This window comes from Lycorma delicatula, chromosome 2 (assembly GCF_047948215.1).
Source record: "Lycorma delicatula isolate Av1 chromosome 2, ASM4794821v1, whole genome shotgun sequence".
NCBI lineage: Eukaryota > Metazoa > Arthropoda > Insecta > Hemiptera > Fulgoridae > Lycorma > Lycorma delicatula.
In genome coordinates, this window is record NC_134456.1 from 225,621,418 (window position 1) to 225,643,339 (window position 21,922).

Below are 21,922 nucleotides of genomic sequence, written 5' to 3' on the forward strand. Positions count from 1 at the left end.
CAAAATGATCCTGTTGTTTTTTCTGATTAGTTACTAAAGACGGATAGGGTCTACGTTTTTTAAATTGCTTTTTTATATTAAAAGAAGTAAATATTTAATAATATGTTAACGGGCGCGCACGAGTGTTTTTTTTTTATATCCAAGGGCAGTTATAGTATGCGTGAATGTAAATTATATCCAAATTGAATATTTGGTAAAAAGAAATAATTGAAAACCTTATCGTTATAGTTTGGGTACCTTGGTTACGTTCATTTGTTAATGTGCACATCGGTTTAAGCGAAAATTTGGTTCAGTTATTATTATGTATAATGTCATGAAATCTGTAAACATGAATATTAAACTGTTGGTGTCGGTCGGTCGGTTGTTATGAGAGAGGAAGTGCATTTTAGAGGGGGGGCTTGTTACAGGGGTGGGGACCGACAGGGAAATCACGTGGTGACAATGAAGCTTATGAAATACAGCGGTCAGTCTTGGGTTGTTTACACAGTTATGTTACAAATTAGGTTATCGTTTCTGTGTCCTCTCTTGTTTAACAGTTATTGTTACTTCTTGTACATTTTAGATAATGATCTTCATTATTGATAGCGGTAAGTTTTTCTTATATTATTTTAGTACAGCTTAAAATAAGTGTTATTATTTTTGTTTGCCTGTTGTAGGTACTTATGCGGTTTGGTCCACCCCAAACAAAAGTTTAATTGTTATGACGGGGCGTGATAACTTTAAATGGGGCATGCAAATATATCTGAAAGGAAAGCAAAACAAAATACATTTTGACTTAATAATAAAATACACATTTACACTGATATAATACACTTATAAATAGGATTGTATCGGTAGTGCAAAATGCAATATATTTAATAATTAACTTATCAGTTCTAAATTAAAAACAAGTTTTACACCGGTCAACAAAATTTAATCTTTTGTTTGTAAAATAAAATGGTTATTTCTTATAGTATTTTTTATGCTAATTTCTTATATGTTAATGAATTTTTCTATCGGGCTTAGTTTTTTAATAATCGAAATTTCTTTCGAAACAAAAAGTGTTATAACACTTTCTCTTGACTTGTTTCCCACGTAAACGTTAAAAAATGCACCATAAATGTTTGCAGATTAAGTTTGTTTCGTATATCGTGTAAGCAACATGACATTGTACACTATCAGCGTCCTTTCTAACCGTGCCGTTAACAACTATTACTCAATTTAACGATGTAGATTAATTTGTTACATAAAATAATCTTGCTTGAATGCTTACTAAGGGAAATAATTTTTGGTAGGTCTACCGATTGGTTTTTGCAGATAATGAAATACTATTTTGTGCCGTAGTCCATTACTAAAAGTAAGAATGACATATAGTTAATTTTCTTAATTGTACATAATATGAATGTGAATTTTTGAACCCGTTTTACATTAATTAATTATTTACAGTTGTATTGATTCTAATTATGTTATCTAGATAATATAAAACTTAAAAGTAACTCTTAAGGCTTTATGTTTATAGTTAACTTAGACCTAACATTTTGGTGTATCTTTTGTCTGAAACTTTTTTACCGTTTTAATATTATTTTTAATGCTTGTAAACAAAGTTGCGTTTTATTATTCGTGCTTGTTGTTAGTTCTAATTTTCATGTTAATTATTTTTAATATTATTAAAGCATACTGGATATTGCCGCCAAATAAGAAGTGTCTAATGATTTACCCATCCTAGCTATCTATTTCTAATTGTGTGTTTAAGTGTTTAATACTTGTATTTAAAGAAACGCATGAATATTTACTTCCTCGCACAAATGATTCAAATGTTAGCCTCAAAACCTTTTGCTTATAAACTCAATTTGTAATAATGCTATTGTGAAATGCATAGCGCATTTATTCGTTGAACAGCATGACAAAAAATGACATAAAACTAAAGTTATTAATAATTGAGTTTCAGATTAATGTAATTTTTCTTCTAAGACATGTGTAGCTAATTATTGGCTCCTTCCTGGAATAATAGGAATAGCTGATAATAATTAGCTGCATAAGGCATTTTGGAAGAAAGAGTTTCGTTAATCTGAAACCGGTAGTCAAACTTTAAACCTTATATACTCATTAATTAAACTTAAATGTAAAAAAACATATTCAGAGAATTAAAACTAGGATTCAGATTTTTAAAGGAAGAAAAAATGGAACAGATTAAAGGAAAAAATGGAACAGGTTTTTCTCCAATTTTGTTTTAATAGTTTTAAAATAAATTTTAACTTTTCCCTTTTACAAAACGATTCAAAATTTATTTATATTTGTGGTTATAAGCTCATGTTATGTCACTCCAACGCTTCCAAAAATTCTAATTATCTTTTGATCTCAATGCCTTTAATAAATACTACATGTTAATTCCTAACATTATATCTTCTCATATTTTTTACGGTAGATCATTCTTTCCATTACTAAATTATAACTAACTCAGTGGTGGGAGGGAGGCTTAGGTAAGATGATAATTCTATTGCAACTCCTTACAGTTTGATGATTCCACAACATTGTGCAGAGTAAGATCCTGGAAATTGAAAATTATAAAGTAAAATGGTAATGGCCGAATGATGAATGGCTTAACAAACCTCAGTCAAACCCCTGGCCATCCTAATTATACAGTGAAAATAATCACGATTCTTCTTTTGTATGTAATAATGTTCTTTTAAATCTTTGATTCTCAAACTGTTTTCCCACTGCTCACATTAGAATCAAAACTTTTCTAGCGCCCCAAAATTTTTAAACTTAACCATCCTTAAAAAATAATAATTGCATTTACTGTTTTTAAGATGCGCCCTTAAAAACAGTAAGATTTAAAAACAATTAATGTTTTTGAACGTGGCATATCCTATTTCTGAGTTGAAACTTAGATTTTAAATGAGAGCAATTATAACGCACATTTAATCATATTTAGAAGTATTTTTATTAAAATTGCTTTCAAAAAAATTACAATTGTATCTATACAGTTATATAACAACAATAATGATAGCCCATTCAATATAACAATACAATAATTAAAACAAAGCTTTCAATTGAAAAATTTGTTGTATGTAGTTAGGTATTTAATTTTAGTTTGAAAGATTAGGAAAACATAATTTTATCCTTTTTTTAATCAGTCATTGCCTTCATTGACCGTCTGAACAACCTCAATCTTCTTGGGCTCGGTGAATGCCTCCAGCGCTCACAAGGGAGCATTATCACCCGCTTTGAGAATGAATGTTAAACTAATTGTTTTTTAATCAGGTACAAAATCTTGAATGTTAATTTGTAACATTGTAATTCAATTTCTAAACTTGCGGTTGTTTTTCTTTATGGATTGCATATCTTATTTTACTGCCAAAAAGTGTTAGTTATGTGCTGTATTTATATATTTACAACTTTATTATTTTTTCCTAAGAAATTCCATAGAGCTTTCGAACAGTATAAGACTTCAGGCAAAACTAATGTTCTTTAGCGTGTTAATTTCACTTTTTTGAGTGAATATAATATTTATAAATAACACTTCATGATGCTTGTATCATAGAATTATATAATTCTATAACGGGTGAGATCATAGGTGGTTCTGTTACTTAATTTGTGTTAAGTTAATGTGTAGCATTAAGTATCTTCAAAATAACTATATTAAAAATGACTATGTAAAGGCAATCATTATTTTTAAAAAATACTTTTCAATGTTTATTCATTGTAATGAAATGTTTTTAAAAAAATTATTTTCATGAAGACACTTTTTCAGATAAAACATTGTCCCAGTAAGATACAACTCTGAATGAATTCTTTGATTTACTATATTGTTTGTTTTGAAGAAGCCACTTTTGTTGTAGTTTAAAAAAGTTATAGTTAAGAAATGTTTTATAGTTTTATATTAAAAAAGTTAAAGTTAAGTTAAGTTTCTTAGGAATTCTTGAGAAAAATTGTTGATTTTTTGATCAAGTTATTTTATTTGGCTTCTTAAGCCGGATGAAATTATAAAGTGAATCTGCCGAAGATTTTTTTTGCCATTTCTGATAAATTTGGTAATTACAGTCGTTCAGTTAGGGAAGTTCAGTGTATAAATGTGTGAATCCAATTGTCAATGCATAAAGATGTGAACTAATAAATAAAATAATGTACAGAATCAATAGTCAAGAGTGTTATAACAGATTGATTCAGTTTTTTTTTGATAAGCTAGACTACATTTCAAACGTTATAACACATTTCAAACGTTATAACGTATCCTGTTATTTTTATTTCCTTTTGTTTGCGATTAGACCTTAAAAGGATCACCATGCTTAGTCCAGAGTTCTTTCTTTTCCAAATTGTTTCATTTTTCCCTAAACTTTTCTCTCCTTTCTTTGGTCCAGTCACCATGTTTCATTTTCTGTTTCTTTGGAAATGTAGATTCAATTCACTAGTTTTCTGAACGAATTCATCAAAAATTATTTCTTTGGAAATATTTAATAATTCAAGTTCTTCAGTTGAGAATTTCTCAACTGAATTTTATAAGAAGCTAACAGGTAAGTTACTTTTTACCTTATTTATTATCAGATACCTTTTGAACAGAATTAACTACCAAACTACCATTTGTTGTTGAATATGAATTATTTCAGTAAAACGTTTTTTAATCATTTTGATGAAAAATATGAGTTACTTATCTACTTATAAGTACATAAGTAACGAGAACAAGTTACTTACTAACGAGTAAATGTTTTTTAAAAATTATGTGTAGGAATACACTCCCCTTGTGTCCTTTACTGCACCTTGTACAGACAGTTCTTGATTAATTAATAATTAGAATTTATTTAAGAGACCCACAGACGGACAAACATTCGTTTTTATATATATCGATTCAATAACGTTTACTTCTTAGTCTCGTTGCTGAAATTAGTAATCGTGTGTAAAGGAAAATGAAAGTCGAGATATATCGATATATTTCATTAATCGAATTGTTACTACTTTTTCATTCGAGAGATCCCATCGCTATTGTCCGTTAAAATCAAGTGTATGCGAGTTCAGTTGGTTGAGTTAAAACTGTAGAAAGTTAATGTTAGTTGATCGTTGATATTACTTGTTAATTACTGTAAAATATGACTTTAATTACTTTTATCTGCAGTTTATATGTTTTCCGTTCTTCAGAAATGCAGTTTTAAAGAGAAAATTTTAATTCGTTCATTTTGTGTATGCATATTTATAGTTGTTTGTTAATAATTCATAAACAATAGTTTTGTTTTCGCAGACAGTTATTTAATAATTTTTACGTTATATAATCCTGCGTTTTCTTCAACGTTGTGAACGTCATCGAAAACATACACGGAAAATTATAGTAAGAGTTGAGGAAAGGTTCTATCCATGTTATTTTAAAAATTTATACTTAGGCTGGAACAGCATGATGAAATGTGGTTATACCTTACGTTAACTGTTTGGAAACAGAACTGAGATTCTTACGGTATGACTTTTTTTTTAATTACACATTTACTTAACAGTGACAGGAATTTTTCATTTCGTTTGTGCACAATGTTATTTGTTTTTCTTTATTTTTGTATATCATTACTAAGTAGTCAATCTCTCGAGATAATTTTAACAATAGATCTGATTTAATATTTTTGTTTAACAAACTTTTATTTCAATAATAAAGAATTGAATTTTAAAATTAAAAAAAAAAATTAACTTCTTAAAATAATGCTTGTAGCTTATAACTGTTTACAGATAAATGCATATGTAAACAAAATTTTTAACGATTTTATTTTCCCACTACATTTTAAATAAATTTGGCTAATTTTAAATCATATTCAACCAGAGTTTAAAAGTAAATATCTTAGAAGTTTACTGTAAGGTTTTTAAACATAGAAAACATCTTTGAACATTAATAGGAGGAATTTGTCAGAGGACAGTTATGTTTTGTTGAGAACTATGTGCACTCATATGTTGTACTGCATGTGAATGATTGTCGTAGATGAATGATATTACAGCCAACTCCTGATTATTCATGATAACCAGGGAGAGGATTGCGAATAATCCAAAATCATAGCAGAGTTGCGGTTGATCCAAAAATAATATTTAATAAAGTAATATGAGTTAAAATGACCTAATAGTCTCTACTGTAGTGCAGTTACATGCACTATTATATTAACTTAAGATAGTAAATAATAAAAGAAAATACAATATATTAAACTACACTGTTACGTACTGGCAAAAGTAAGATCCAGAAGTTTATTCAAAATACATATTAACATATAACAAATTTTCACTATTACTAATACTGTACATAAATAGAGCGTACATACCTTAGTACGTTCTACATAATACATTAACAAACACTTATTTAAATAGACTGCAGTAATGTGTGTGAAAGAAATAGATAGACATTAAAAAAATAAAAATTAATAAATTGTGTATTTTACTCTTTTGATATTTTTTTTTTTTTTAAATAAGACATGATTGTTTTAGTGAATGAAACACTTTCTTTTAATTGAAGTTTATAGTTTGCTGGAGACCTTCTGCATATTGGAGTGCTGTTTTGTGCACAGCCTTTTGTTTCATAGTTTCAACTTCATCACTACTACTATTTTTGCTGTTGTCATTTTCTGGCCCCACCCCTATGATTTTATTAACCATCTCTTCATCTGTTATTGCCTCAAATCCAAGATCATTTATATCACATTCAACCATTCAGTTACATTACTTTCGTCAATATTTTCGTATACGGTTGTAGTAGGCTCGGTTGGAGAAATTTCTGCTGATGTATGCTCCTCCTACATTGGTTTCTATAATATTTTCTTTCCACGATCTTGCAAGATCAGTACATTTAATCTTTTTTGATGCTTCTGAGATTGTGTAAATAGCATCAAAGATTGTAAATTCTTTACAAAATGATTTGAAATCAGTTCCCTCATGAATTAGTTTTTGAAGAAAATAAAATCTGTAATATTGATTGAGATTGGTGAGTGTATTAATGCATTAGTAAATTTTTAACTTCGGTACCTTTGAATGATCACATTTCTTGGCCTTACCATTAATCCTTATTTCATTTTATGTTTACCAGAAGTGTTCAAACAGCACATGTTAGTTAATCACTTTGTTTGCTTCGTGACATGGTGCTTGTTGTTCTCTTTTAAAATCGAATGTTCATGTAGGCAACCACTTCCTATTAAACCCATTCTCATTTGCATTAATCTGATCATTACATTAATTTTCTTTTGCAATAAATTCATTGAAATCTTTTATAAATTTACTGGCTGATTCTTCATTATTGTTTAATTTTTCCCTTTGATGGCGATTTTACGGATGCTGTGTCAGTGCTTAAACCTAATTAACCACCCAAAAGATGCTTCAGAATTTCCTTCTAACCAAGTTTATTAAAAAAAAGATTTAATCTGAATTACGCAGATAGGCCCAGATACTGGGTTACTCTAAGCTTGTTGCTGCATGACCTACTCTACCATGGCATTATCAAGCGTTTCATAAAAGGACTTTTTCATGGTTTGCGTTGCTTCATTTCACTGGAAGAATTTAAACCTGTTAAAAACAATATTCAGTTTCTCCTTATTTTTATGAATATCATGTACAGTATTATCTCCAACATTATATTCCATAGAAAGTTGCTTCATAGTTAATTCTATATCCAGCTTCTCTAAATTTTCTAGTTTTGTTGAGTTGACAGCAAGCTTTTGTTTATTGTAGCCATCGAATATACATGTCTTGAAAACAAGTTTTATGTGCATGCTAATTATAAAAAAAAAAAAAAATAGTACAGTCAAAAATACAAACTATTAATTAATTATACAAATTGTTTAAAATTGTCATGCAAATAAAAACAAAGAAGTTCACATGTGACATAGAACTCTCTAACCTACGAATGTGTGACATCAACTAACAGGGTTATGGATTATCCTGACTCATCATTAGTTGCGCCGAAAGACTGATGATGCATTGACAGTAGCCTACAGTATTCTTGATGACTAATTGTTTAGGAATGGTTGGGTGAACACGTACAATGCTTGTAGATTAATAGAAGGATTTGTAATTATAATATTGTGCATTTTATACTAGACTATCATAATTAAAAAAAGCACACATTCAAGTAGTAAATGAATGAAGGAGTAAAATCTATTGTAGAACGATAAAAAACTACATTTTTAGCTTCTTCATAAGTTTTTAAAACTTTTTTCAAGAGGCATTGCGGTTAAGCTGTAATGTGTTTTAACTGCTCGTGGATAATCAGGAGTTGGCTGTATTATGATAATTATTCCACCTTGCTATATTACCATCATAAAATTGAGAAACGGAACTAACAACATTTTATTGTTTTTTTAATTTAAAGGAGGTCTTGTTAAAATAGTTTTTTCTGTCAACACCGATTTTGTTTGTGCCATAATCTAGTAGAACTCTAATTCTACAGCCTTAAATAGTTAGTGTTTAATTTTTTACACTGATCTTGTTATGTCAATCTGTTACTTGAAGTAAGAGAATAGGCATAAAATGTTATTGGTTGATAGTTTTAGCAAAAAAAAAAAAAACAGGTTGACAATGTGATAAAATAATTTTTTTTGTGAAGGTTTGTGTAACTAGTGCTTCAGGTGAATCTTGAAATGCATGTTCCCATTAGGGAATCTTTTTTTTTAACAATGCCAGTAAGTAAAATAATTGGGGAAAAATCCATTTCAAACAACAGACAATTTTTTAAATGTATTCTTTAGACCTCAGGTTTTATTTATTCTGCTGAGTGTAAAAGTAGGTTAAGCTGCATGTTGACTTCTAATTTAATTTGTATAAAAAAATGTAAAAAAAAAAACTGAAAAGCAATTTTATTCTGAAGTCTTACCAGTAAGCATTTTATTTTTCTGTTATCAATAGTGTAGGGTAAGTATCTGCTCATTAATTTCACTACATAAGGATGCAGGAGAAATTAACTGAAATATGACTATGCCAAACAGAATTAAAAGGATTTTTTTTTTTAAATTGAGAAAATAAAAAAATAAATAGTTATTAATGGTTTTTTAAATATTGTAGAAAATTTCAAAAAGTGATTCTGGTTTGCTATTTGATGAAAATGCATTTTCAGCAAGTTGTTAATTATTTATGTACCATGAATACATAACGTGTTTTATTATCTATAAAAATGAAAAAAACAATTCATATGTAAGTATCTTATCCCTTAGAGACTAATGCAAATTGTTACGTTGCTGAGTTGCTGTTGTGATTATCATGTTATAACTAATCATTTTCTTTGGCCTCTTCAAAAAATGCATTTATCTGCACCAAAAGACTCAAATCATTCTGTATCATTGGTATGTTAAAAAAAAGAAAGACTGATTCTTTTCCACGGTATTGGTAAAACCAGATATATTTGCATCTTACCTTGGATAACATCACAATATATCTGGAAATTTTTAACTCCAAATAGTAATGCTTTGTGTATTTATGTACATATTCGTTTGGTACTGTCTTGTATATAAAATATGATGACAAATGTTAATTATTTCCCTTTTGTTGTTAAGAGTTGATGGATGCATTATCTAATTTTAGTGGGGTTGAAAGTCTAACAGTTTTATTACTTAAAGAGAGGGTTAAACCGTTGTAATAAATAAAGTAGTAAATATTAAATCATATGAAAGTAAGTCAATTATTATCTGCAATGTAGTTATATTTTTGTTTATGTTGGTAGTACTGTTGTGTTGCGTAGATGACACATGCGTGGTTTAATTATTGTTGACTGTTCAGGTTTGATGCTGCTAGGTTAGTTCCATTATTGCTTCCTGCCGTTAACCATGGCTACTTTGTTTTCTGTTTGCACCAAATAAGAGCAACATTCTGTGATCTGTTTTTGAGGTCGGAAGGTGTATCAGGGGCCGAAATTCATCGAAGACTTTCGGTACAGTACGGGAACAGTGTGTTGCTGCAACAGATTGTCTATGAATGGATTGAAAAATTCAAAAATGGTCGCACAAGTGTTACGCACAACGAAGGAGCCAGACAACCGTTTACAGCCACAAATGAGGAAAACATTGAGCGTGTACGTGACAAGGTTTTCTTAAGACAGAAGAGTAACTATTGATGAAGTAGCACATCGTCTGCAAATTAGTCACGGTTCTGCTTACGAAATCATCCACAACAGACTTGGGTTTCATAAAGTCTGTGCAAGATGGGTCCAAAACAACTCACACAGTCGCATAAACAAACGCGCTTGGACATCTGCCAAAAACATTTGGATCGCTATGGTAACGAATGGGACATCTTTTTAGATAGAATCATCACTGGTGACGAAACATGGATCCATCATTACGAGCCCGAGAGTAAACGGCAGAGTATGGAATGGAAACATCCAAATTTTCCCTGCAAAAAAAAGTTCAAGACCCAACCATTCGCAGGAAAACTGATGCTTACAGTTTTTTTGGGACTCACAAGGTCCAGTACTGGAACATTATGAGGAAAGGGGCACGACAATAAACAGTGCGTGTTACAGTGAGATGCTTACTGCTAGGCTAAAGCCTGCAATTCGAAGCAAGCGCCAAGGACTGCTGTCGAAAGGTGTTGTGTTGTTGCATGGCAATGCCTGTCCACATTCTGCTGCTCACACTGCTGAAACGCTCCACAAAGTCAACTTTGAAGTACTGGCTAATCCTCCATATAGTCCTGATCTTGCCACTTCTGACTACTATTTGTTTGGTCCACTCAAAGAGGCATTAAGGGGCCGTTGATTTACCTTGGACGAAACAGTGAAAGAAGCAGTGTATCCCTGGCTCGCAGCTCAACCGAAAACCTTCTTTTATGAGGGCATCGGGAAGCTTGTACAACGATGGACCAAGTGCGTTGAAATGCAAGGGGATTGTGTTGAAAAATGATGTAGATGTAAGTTTCCTATTTGTATTGCAATAAAATTTATAACTACATTGCGGATAATAATTGACTTACCCTTGTAGTTTTTCAATCTTTAGCCCTTTGTACAATTACTAAAAGGTTGGTGGCAATGGGTGACTGAGAAAGTTGATTTGGTTGTGTTGATTTTCATCAAATGTGAAATTATTGTTGTTATTATGTGTGTAAATTTTTCTGCTGCACAAAGGAGAGAAAACATGTTTACAACGGAGTGGTTCACCTTTACACAATCATAAATTTGAGTAAATAAGCACATGGTTAGCTACTTTCTGACCTTTATTACGAACATTGCAGTGAAATACAGCTGGATCTCCATTATATATAAAGTAATAGATTTGACAATTTATTTGAATTTCTAAAATTCATTAAAAATAAATTTTTTTATTAAACTTTGATTTTTTTTTTGTTTCTATATAGAATTATTTTGTATATACATTTTCTTTACTCTTTTTGTGTATAGTTAAAAAAGTGTATGAAAGAAAAAGCACATTATCTTAAAAGGTATCTTGATGGAAAAACTTTAATTTTACAAACCATAATTTTTTTACATTTAGACTGTTAATTTGAAGATCTTTAAAAATTGTAGTAAATATGCATAAAAAGTATCGTATTTCTTATCTGTTTCCTTATAGTGTAGTTTAAATTTTCCAAAAGATTGTTAATAAATTTAAAAAAATTTTTTATCATTTATATTTAAGAGAGTTTTTTTTAAATTTAATTATTTCTAAATTTTTCTGATTATTGGTTTCAGTATGACCACCATTTTAAAAAGAAGGTACTTGAGCTCTCTGTATGATTGGAGAATTTTTTCAAGGAAACAATCTTGTGAATTACACTCTTAGATTTTGTGCATAAGTTTAGAATAATGGGGCAGAAAAAGGGCAGTGAAGAAAAGAAGCATTTCCATTAAAATGAGAGGAACATCTATTATGTGCTAAGAATGAGTACAGTTGCTTTGCATAAGTGTGGAATGCAGTGTTGTCTGTTGTTATTTGGCTGTAGAGCAATATTCACTATTTTTCTTTAGTAGAAAGCCAAGATTACCAGTAATTTTAATCAGAATTCTTTTACGTACTAGTGCTTTTCAATTCCATTATTAATCAAAATTTTGGTACTATGTACAAGAAAATGATTTTGTAATTAGTGTAGTGTTAAGATCCTACAAGATTTCTATTTTGACATTGCAATGTTGGTTAGATTGACAGTTCAGTTTCTTTAATTTCTTCATTCTTTTAAATTAAATTTCCTATATTCACCTTATTTATTGGAAAATCTTTGAAAATATATTCAACTTTCCTTTGATTATCCTACTTTTGCATACTATTACTCTGAGATGATCTTAAACACTGACTGCGTCTACTTAAAAGATCTAAAAGACCTAATGTTGTAGAATATTGAAAAGGCCATTGTTGAATATTTTTATAAGATACTCAATAACACCATATACTAATGCTAAGCATCTAGTAATTTATGTATTTTTTAGTTTTAATTCAGTAGTAAAAAATTGATAGTTTAGCTGATCTTCTGAGAAACATCTTTAATACAGTTATTATATTATTCATTGACAGAATAAAGGAAAAGCCTCTTCAAAATAAAAAAAAATACTTATTAAGGGGTAAGGCGGTGCAACAGAGAGTTGTAAAATTCACTTGTGTGCGTGTGCATGCATGTATATGTGAATGTGTTCTAGTATACTGATCAGATTTTTCTGTTTGTGTAGAAGGCCTCAAGTTTCTTGTTGATGAAGTGGCGTACCTCTGTCTTTACAATATTTGCTTATGCATTGCTTTTTATATTCTCTGTTTGCAGGTGTTAATAAATGTTGCATACGCACTCATACATGTGGTGAATTACGAGGCTCAGATGTTGGAAAACATATCAGGCTTTGTGGTTGGTTACAGTTTCAAAGAATGAATAAATTTGCTACAATCCGTGATAGTTACGGTACAACTCAGCTTATTATTCCTGATCATGTAAGGAAAAATTATCTGGTACTATTTTGCCATTCATCCGTTATACTAAATTAAGTAATTCAAGTGTTAAAGATATTATTTTTTCCAATTAAAAGAATTATCACTGAATTTTGTAGAAAATAGTTAAACTGTGTCTTAAGTGCTAAGGTACTATTAGTGTTCAGATTTTTTTTGTCTATAAATGTGAATGAACCTGTTATATGATAATTCAGTTGCTTCTAGGATGTTTGCTGCAACTTAATTTAGTTGAAACCTGTAGGTCACTGCACCCTGTTTTTCTGATGTGGTAGTGAATATACAAACTTTATTATAAACCTTTTGTTAATTTTACTTTGAACTCTTTTACCAGATAAAAGTGTTTGTCAATAAAATTAATTCATAATCATCCTTTTTTGTTATCAAATAAAAGTATTTTGTCAATAACTTCTATTCATTGTCATAAAAAAGTGTCAATGATGACCCCCGTCATTATGATGCTAATAATTTCAAAATACAAAGTTTGGAATGATTAATTTTATATTAAATGATTAATTCTTTAATCTTTAACATTGTTATTGTAAAATAATATATTAAGGTTTTATTTCACAATATATTAGCAAGGTATTTTATAAGGTTTTATTTCATTTTACTGCACTATTAATGAAATGACTGTTTTAACTCGTCTATGTGAATTGTGGCAATTTGACGTTGTTTCTAGCAATCATGAGGGATTGAATTTGTTTTTATAATAGATGAGCAGCTATTTGGATAATTAAAAATGATTCTAATTAATTTTAATGGATTAATTAAATTGTATAAATTCATAATTTTATTATAAACTGGCTGACCCCGCAATGCTTTGCCAAAGCTAGATTTGAATATATATATTTATAGATTAAATGAACATAAATGAAAGTTTGATAAAACATTTAAAAACCGAACATTACAGAACTTCACAAAATTTAACCTCTCCCTTTTTTCATTTTTCCTTTCTTTCCTTTCTCCCTATTTCCCCTTTTTGCAAAAATATTTTTTTTCATGTAACCAAAATATATTCTGAGTATGAGCCAAATTGAACTATAAATGCATTTTTCCAAATATCTCAACCCCAGTGCCATCTAGCAGGTCTATTTTTTGCAGATGTATTTCTTTCTGTGTAAATAACACATATTCTGAATATGAGTCCAATCAGACCATAAATATTTTTTTTTTAAATATCTTGACCCCAGTGCCACCAAGCGGGTCCATTTTTTGCAAAAAATATTTCTTTTCATGTAACTGTTATATATTCTGAATATGAGCCAAATCAGACAATAAATACAATTTTCCCAAATATCTCAAACCTCAGCGCCATCTAGCAGGTACAAACTGATTCAGAAACCTTCGTGGGCATGCGCACAACCAACAATGTTTCATCGCAATTGGATGAATAGTATAGGAACACATATGAGACAAACAAACATTCATTTATATATATATATATTTATTTATTTATATATAAGATTATAAAATATTAAAAGTGTTAGTTTAAAATTTCATGTTATGAGTGTAATAATGTATGTTTAAAGTTTAGTTAAAAAATTATATTTAGTATACAATGGAACTTATTGATAACTGTTCTTGTATCTTTTTAAAGTAATACAGATCCTTGATTTATATCCACTTGATCTAAAATTGCTCATAACCAGCATGTAAATGACTGATTCCCCTAAATACTAAATGTAGTTCATTGTTTCCATAAAAAAAAGGGATATTATTGTCTATTTTTGTATTCTTGGAATAATGCTACAAGTTTTATGCCCTTCATCGACCCAAAACTTACCCCTTCAATCTTACAGAATGCTCTTGCATTCATTCTACAATAAATTGTGTACCCCAGGTTTTTTTAATATAATGCATTTTTAATTTTGGGATATAACATGTTAAAATTATCCATTAATTATGCTGTTTGACCTGCCCAGAAAAGTTCTTTTACATACATATATATATATATCTTAATTTTTTAGTTAAAGATTTTTATTTCTTTGCTTTGCATTATTTTGTGTAGTAATTACATCTAAAATGTATTTTATGTTCATTGTAATTATTAACTTTTGTAAATAAGTTATTGAAAAAACTATTTTAATTAATTTTATCTTCTTAGGGATGATACGTTTTTTAGTGATTAATTGAAGAAAAAGAAGGAAATTGAAAATCTCTTCATAATTTCCAGAAAAGAGATTACAAAGAAGACAAACACAGAATTTTGAAACCATCTGAAAATTAAACTGTCACGTTCAAATAATACTAATATTGTTAAGAACAAGTACAAGTATGTAATATACAAGGACAAGAACATAAAAGGAGTAAAGTGATACACTGATGCTGTCATTGAAAGTAAGAACTCATGAAAGATCTCATACTTGAAGTGGAATTGAAATTTTGAGAATGGGTTAACTATCAAGTAATCAACTTACATGTTTTTTTAACCAGGTTTTTTTAACATTAAAGGAACAGTAATTTGGGATTCAATGCGTTGTGTGTCAATTAAGTTTATTTGATAAATTTAAAAGATCTATTGCATTACACCTTGTGCTACTTGATGTATAAATGGAGGTATTTTACCAACTAAAGGCTGCCATAACACATCAGCTGATGTAACAGAGGCAGGCAGTTATTCAGCATGTTTGACATTCCATGTCAATGAAACAAACTTCTAGTGGAATGTTATGACATTATGGATGTATGCAGGCAAACAAAAAGTATTATGTATCATTTTAAGGACACAAGTGTGATGTTATGATGTATAGAACAATTATGAATCTGATTATTCAGTTGAAATACTGTAATTTAACGTTAAAAATATGCTGCATCTTGCATCTAAATGATGTTAAGAATACAACTTATGATTGGCTGACGAAAGACAATTCTCAAAAAACCAATTAGGACATTGTAGTAGGGGTCTGTTGTACTTCTGGGTGATTTTTTTTATTTTTAATTTTTATTACTTTCACTGATGTTCCTGTCTTGTGCTAATGTTAGATTTGTAAATAAGTATAATAAAAAATGTTTTCTAATTATACATGTTTATGTTTATCTGTTTTTCCACAGTTAATTGATATTGTGGAGGTGTTAGTGAAAACTCCTATAGAAAGTACTATCAGTGTAAAAGGTGTTGTTTGTACTCGCCCTGTAGACCAAGTTAATCCTGTAAGTATTATTTATGCTGCTTTATTTTGTTATTAAAAATATATATGAAAAATATTATATATTAATATATATATATATATATAAAATGTTTTATGATTGTTCTATGTTGTAGCAGGAGGGATGGTTACATTAATGTTATTTCTGATCATCATCACCTTATAGCTATTCTGTGACACTAGTATCTAGATTCATGTCTAGTTGAAGTATAATTACTTTTAATTTGAATGTACATTGTTATAAGCTGTTCTCTGCTCATTGGAGTTCAGTATATGGTATTTTTTTGATAATAATTTCCATGAGATTGCTCATACAAGTTCCAATCTTGTGCTGTAATTGGACTTTCAGTCCGTTACAGAAAAATATAATCCTGAAATAATTAAAAAATTATATAGTGCTGACTTAATATAATCAGAAATATTTGTGTCATATTTTAAAGAGGAAATACAATAAAGTTCTGAAAGTGAATTTTCATGGGAGTGAAGTAAAAGTGTTTTATTCCTGAAACTGCCCATTTATATAAATTTTAAAAATGCGTACTGCATTCGCAAAAACCTGTAAGTTAAATTTTGAAGTCTGAGGTTTTTTAAGTATCATAATTTGAAAAAAAATAAATTCATCAATCAAATTGTTAGATTAACATTAACCCTTCGTGGGCGTAAACCTGAATATGAGCTACCTGTACTTTCATTGTAGAGCTTAAACCCATATATGAGTCTCTGAATGTGACCGGCTATTTTTCTTCACATAGTTACTTATAAATTCCAAGAGATGGCAGGAGATGCATTTTGAGACTGGAATTCCTGATACAACATGATTGGAAACCATTTTACTTCGGTTTTCAGATGATTTCAGTGACTGTGCATTATTTTCAAGATGCATGCATTATTTTTTCATGTTTTTTGCTCATTTTTAAGTAATTTGTTTACAAACTACTGTTCCTTCCAAAACTTCATTTTCGGCTTGTTTCGTTTGAATTCATACAAAATTTTCTAGACAAAAATTCAGAGGGAAATGAATAAAAATATTTATAATAATATTATTATTATTATAATAAAACCATATACTATTCCATGCCTAGGCACACTACTTCTTCAAAATTGCTGTTTTTATATTACCATCAACGTTACTACTTTTACTGTTATTATTCAGTGTCTTTTACATGAAAAGAACTCACTGTAAAACATAACCAAAATCTTCACCTATAGTTTGTAAATTCTAGTGCGGTCAGTGAGACTTGTGCCGTTTTCGCATAAACTTTTTCTCATGAGATAATTAAACAGTGTTCCTAAACCAGATTGGTGGCAGAATTCAGCAAAAACACAATGTATGCTGTTTTTATGCATTAATGCGTGTTTTAAGTTACTTTAAATAGTTTTTGCATGAACTTTTTTTTGAAAATGTTTTCTGTCTACAGCCATAAAACATTGCCGCCTGCGAAGGGTTAAAATTAAATTATACAATAATTTAAATGTATTGAGCAGAACTGGATTAATTGACAACTATGTCAGTTTAAACTGTGAATTTTTTATTGCGCTTTTTGTGCGGTTAGTATCATTAGTATTATTTTTACAGGTAAATTAAGGCCTAGTTTTTATCCCATTTGTAATAAGTTTTTAAATTACTTTTCTTTTTTTTAATTTTAAGCAACATAAATTTCTGTTGTCATTAGCCACTAAAAAATTCAAGTAGAATGCAATGAACTGTATCCAGCATTCCTAACTTTGGGATATCTGTGGGAACTAGTACTTTGAATGTAGCTTTTGTCATTAGGATTTTACCTGACTACACTCTACAGTTGCCATTATGTTACTCCGTGAGGCATTTAAATTGTTGTAGAACCATTAATATGTAAGATGGATTTCAGGCTTGCCTAGGATGCATAATAAATTTTAATTTATTACATTAACTGTGATATAAATTTAAAAAATTATTGCATTAGTTTCATTTTAATTTAATATCGAAGAATGTTCATTTATAAAAGTGTCAAATGTTTTTCTTTCAGAAAACGCTAACTGGAGAAATAGAAGTAACTGTTGTAGAATTTGAGGTTTTAAATCTTGCAAAACCTAATTTGCCATTTCTCATACGGGATCATAATAAGGTGAGAGTGTCTTTATATATCTTTTTTTCTTTTTATATATGAATCTTATGGTTAGTAATTATTGCATAAATATATTTTTATTTTTGATCAGTGGAGTCTGTTATAATGTTTTTGGTCCTGTTCTTTGTAGTTTTCTTAATATTTTTTAATATCTTTTGATTCCTTTTTTATGTTTTATTACTACTAATCTTGTTTTGTATATTAAAATGAGGTTTTCTAACAAATTTAACAGTGTGTAAAATTGTAATAGGGTTAATTCAATAATGTTTTCAGTAAAGTACTAACCGTTTATGTACAATTATTAAAAATTATTTGAATTTTTTGTAACTGACAAAAATAATTTTACGTAAGAATAAAAAATTATTAAAAACAAGCCAATTATATTACAATAATTTAATAGTTCAATAGGAAATGAATGTTAAAACATAATTCAGTCTTAAATATTTAATTTAGAAAACAGGGCCATGATAGAACTAGAATGTGATAGAACTAGTCGGTGAAGATATTCTTAAAATTGTAACGACCAGTAATGATCACAAGCTTAGAGACCAATGCCACCAATTCATCCATGCCTGATTCATCCTCATCTGAGTAGGAGTGATACAATCTCTCACTCCCCTTTCAATCTTCTTTAACTCTTCACCAGCAACTACTGAAGATAAATCTTTAGCGGGCAGCCCGATCTTCATTAAGCCGTGGTGCTCTTCAGCTGCTTCAGGTTTCCTTACCAATTTCTAATTATTGTAGGGCATTCTTCAACGTGTGGCTTCATAGGCTTGCCGGCAGACCTTTGCAGTGATTTAGCTAAGCTTTTCTTGGCTTTAAATTGGTTATTGTGACCCATTTTCTTAAGATTGATTCCTGAATGTGGGAAAAATCTGCCTAGCAAAAGTCAAGGACAAGAAAAAAATTATGGTTAGGTAACATAACTAATGATTCTGTGTACTGAACTTTGTTTGATATCAACATAACCTAACATTTACTTCTCTTGCTAACCTCGTATAAGTAATATTAAATATACAAATCATATAGAACTTATTAATAACAAAATTGATATTTAAATTAAATACAAAAATTAAAATACATAATACCAGCAGAAAACAGCAAAAATTGAGTGGCTCCCATTAACACTGAAGTGCTGAAAAGATCATTAAACATCTAATAGCAATCCATACTAACACAGGCTGATATTACCAGCCAATGTTTTCTATGTAGGTGAAAGATAGATATATAAACATATTCTATTTGTTTATAAGAAAGATCACATCTTAGTATGCTTACGTTATATAGCAATAAATGGTATTATAAAGTATAAAAATCTTCAAGAATGATTTACTTAATGGATGGGCAAAATTCAAATTGAATACTTTTTTAATTATTACTTTCTAAACATGTATGTTCCTAACGAAAAAAGCCACCAGTAATGACAAGATTCAATAGTGCGTTATTGAACAGCAACATCTATATGTATTTAAATTGCTGTAGCATTTGTATTCTTCTATTATAACTTGAAGTACTTAACGTAAAGATAGAAAAACAATATTGCTAAGTAAATTTGATTCAGTTTGTTTTTAAAAATTAGTAGTTTTCTAAAAGACTCTTTGCTGATTGACAATAGAAGAAAAGTTTCACAATATTCTCTTTCCGTTTGGATTATCAAAATTATTTGAGTGTTGTTTTCTGCGTTTGCAAGCATTGTCACTCTAACATTTGTAGTTGATGTGGTTTGGAGTATCTCCACTCTATATTTCTATGTTTTCTAGATGCTTAAATATTCTAAAAAAACATGGAGGTATTCAAGCTAATATGAAAAGGACAGTACATAATTAATGAATAAATAAACACTCTGTCCGATGTAGTATTTAAAAATATAAAATTGTTAAAATAAAGAATCAGAAGGATTAGTTTCAAGAAATTTTATAATTGTTAGAGCAAGAGGGACAAAGTAGAAGAGGTCGTGACAGTAAGGATTGCGAGTGGGAGGAGCTTAACATCGTTATTTATTTGATCATTCCAACTCAGGAAAGTAGTTTTGAGAATTGTGGTACTCCAAAATGTGTCAACATGAATGTTAGGGTGACAGTGCTAGGAAGGGCAGAAAACAGTGCTATTAAGTGCTTGAAAAGTTTGCTTTTAGCATGTGTTTCAAACTATTGTTTGTTTATCAATATACTGCTTATAGTAAATGGTAAAACGGTGTAATGTACTCCAGAGAAATGTTTATTATTCAAGTGTAATTTTACTTATTGATATTACATTATTACTCTGTAAATAATTACTAATAACATAACAAATATCTGCTATAGCATTTGGTTTTAATTACGATTGATAGTTATGATAGATTATAGCAGTTGTCATGTTATAATAAATTTCATGTTCATTTTTATTCAGATTTCAGTTCTAATTAGACCGTTACAAACACAGGTGTTCTTCTTTAAAGGGGTCCCATCACTCAGAAGTTTATACTGAATGCATATCTTTGTTAAAATGCATATATTGGTGTGAGATGGGTAAAATAATATGGACGATGTTGGTACGACTCGAACCAGAGTGAGGGAAGACTGTTTATTGTCTGCATTTGAGTATTGCCAGTCTTTGTCGAGCATTGGCTTTTGACAGGGTTGCCTAATTGTGTGTTTGTTGAAATGCGGTTAACTGTTGAAGGACATGTATTCATGATAGAAACTTATTTACAGATGAAATCTCATGTTGTGTGTTGGCAAAAGATCAGGGAAAAATTTGAAAAGGAAGTACTTGTGAAAAGTGTTATTCAGAAGTTAGTTAAAAGATTTTGTGAAATAGGTTTGGTGTTAGATCACAGATGCGCCCAACACGATCAGCTTTAATAACAGGTCATAAGGTCATACAAGGTTTCAAAACGGCAGTTACAAGATCTCATTAATCTCTGCAGAATGTAAGCCAGGAAAAGAACATTTTACTAGACTCTGCTCACACTGCAGTAAGGAGAATGCTGAAATGTTTTTGCATCAAATGCTGGTTTTCCATGACCTAACTAATGCAGATTATACGAAAAGGGTTCGCCTACTGTCAACGGTTCAAGAACTTTATTAGAGGCAACATTGATCATTTTAGATCAAGTGTTTTGCACAAATGCATAGTTTTTATCTTTGTGTGTATGTTAATAGTCTGAACTACCGGACCTGGGCTGCTGAACATTTTCTTTGAATCTCCCATACGCCCACAAAAAAATAGGAAATGATGTGTGGTTTCAAGGTGATGAATAATAGAACCCTTGATTTTTTGAAAAAACTGTAGATGCTGTTGTCTACCAAGAAATTGTCCAACAGTTCATAGCTTTACTGCAAGAGGATGAGTGTGCTGGTTGCAACAGGGCAATGTCGCTTGCCATACTTCTTGCTCTACTATGGAGTTGCTGTATGATTTTTTCAGTGGAAGAATCATTTCCAAAGGATTGTGGTCACCAAGATCCCCTGATCTGACTAGTCCAGATTTCTTTCTGTGGGGTTACTTAAAAGAAATTGTTTATAGGAGCAATCTATACACTCTGCAAGAGTTGAAGACAAACATTACCAGTGCCATTCAGGAAATAGGTAGATTAGCCAGGAACATGGTTAAACTTATTGACAACTGTATAGAAATGGAGACACATCATTTTCAACATCTTCTGTAAACTATTACGTAAGTTATTGCCAATAAAGTAAGTGATGGGGCCTCTTTTAAGTTGAACACAAGTAATTTATTAATTTTTTTTTCTGTATGGTTTGTTGTAAGAATATATGTTTATGTTTAACATAATTCTGCTAATTTTAAAATAAAATAATATAAGCTCTTTCTAATTAATCTAAGT

At 29.8% G+C, this 21,922-nt stretch overlaps 1 protein-coding gene across 1 annotated transcript in view; it reads left to right on the top strand.

Annotated features, from left to right (window-relative positions):
• Positions 1–476: 476 nt before the first annotated feature.
• LOC142320083 (aspartate--tRNA ligase, mitochondrial-like) overlaps positions 477–21,922 on the top strand; it is a 58,806-nt gene continuing 37,360 nt past the window's right edge. The window contains 4 exon segments of the mRNA XM_075357758.1: positions 477–587; positions 12,661–12,824; positions 15,894–15,992; positions 17,995–18,093. Of these exon segments, the coding sequence (XP_075213873.1) occupies positions 566–587; positions 12,661–12,824; positions 15,894–15,992; positions 17,995–18,093 (384 nt within the window). The 5' untranslated portion in view covers positions 477–565.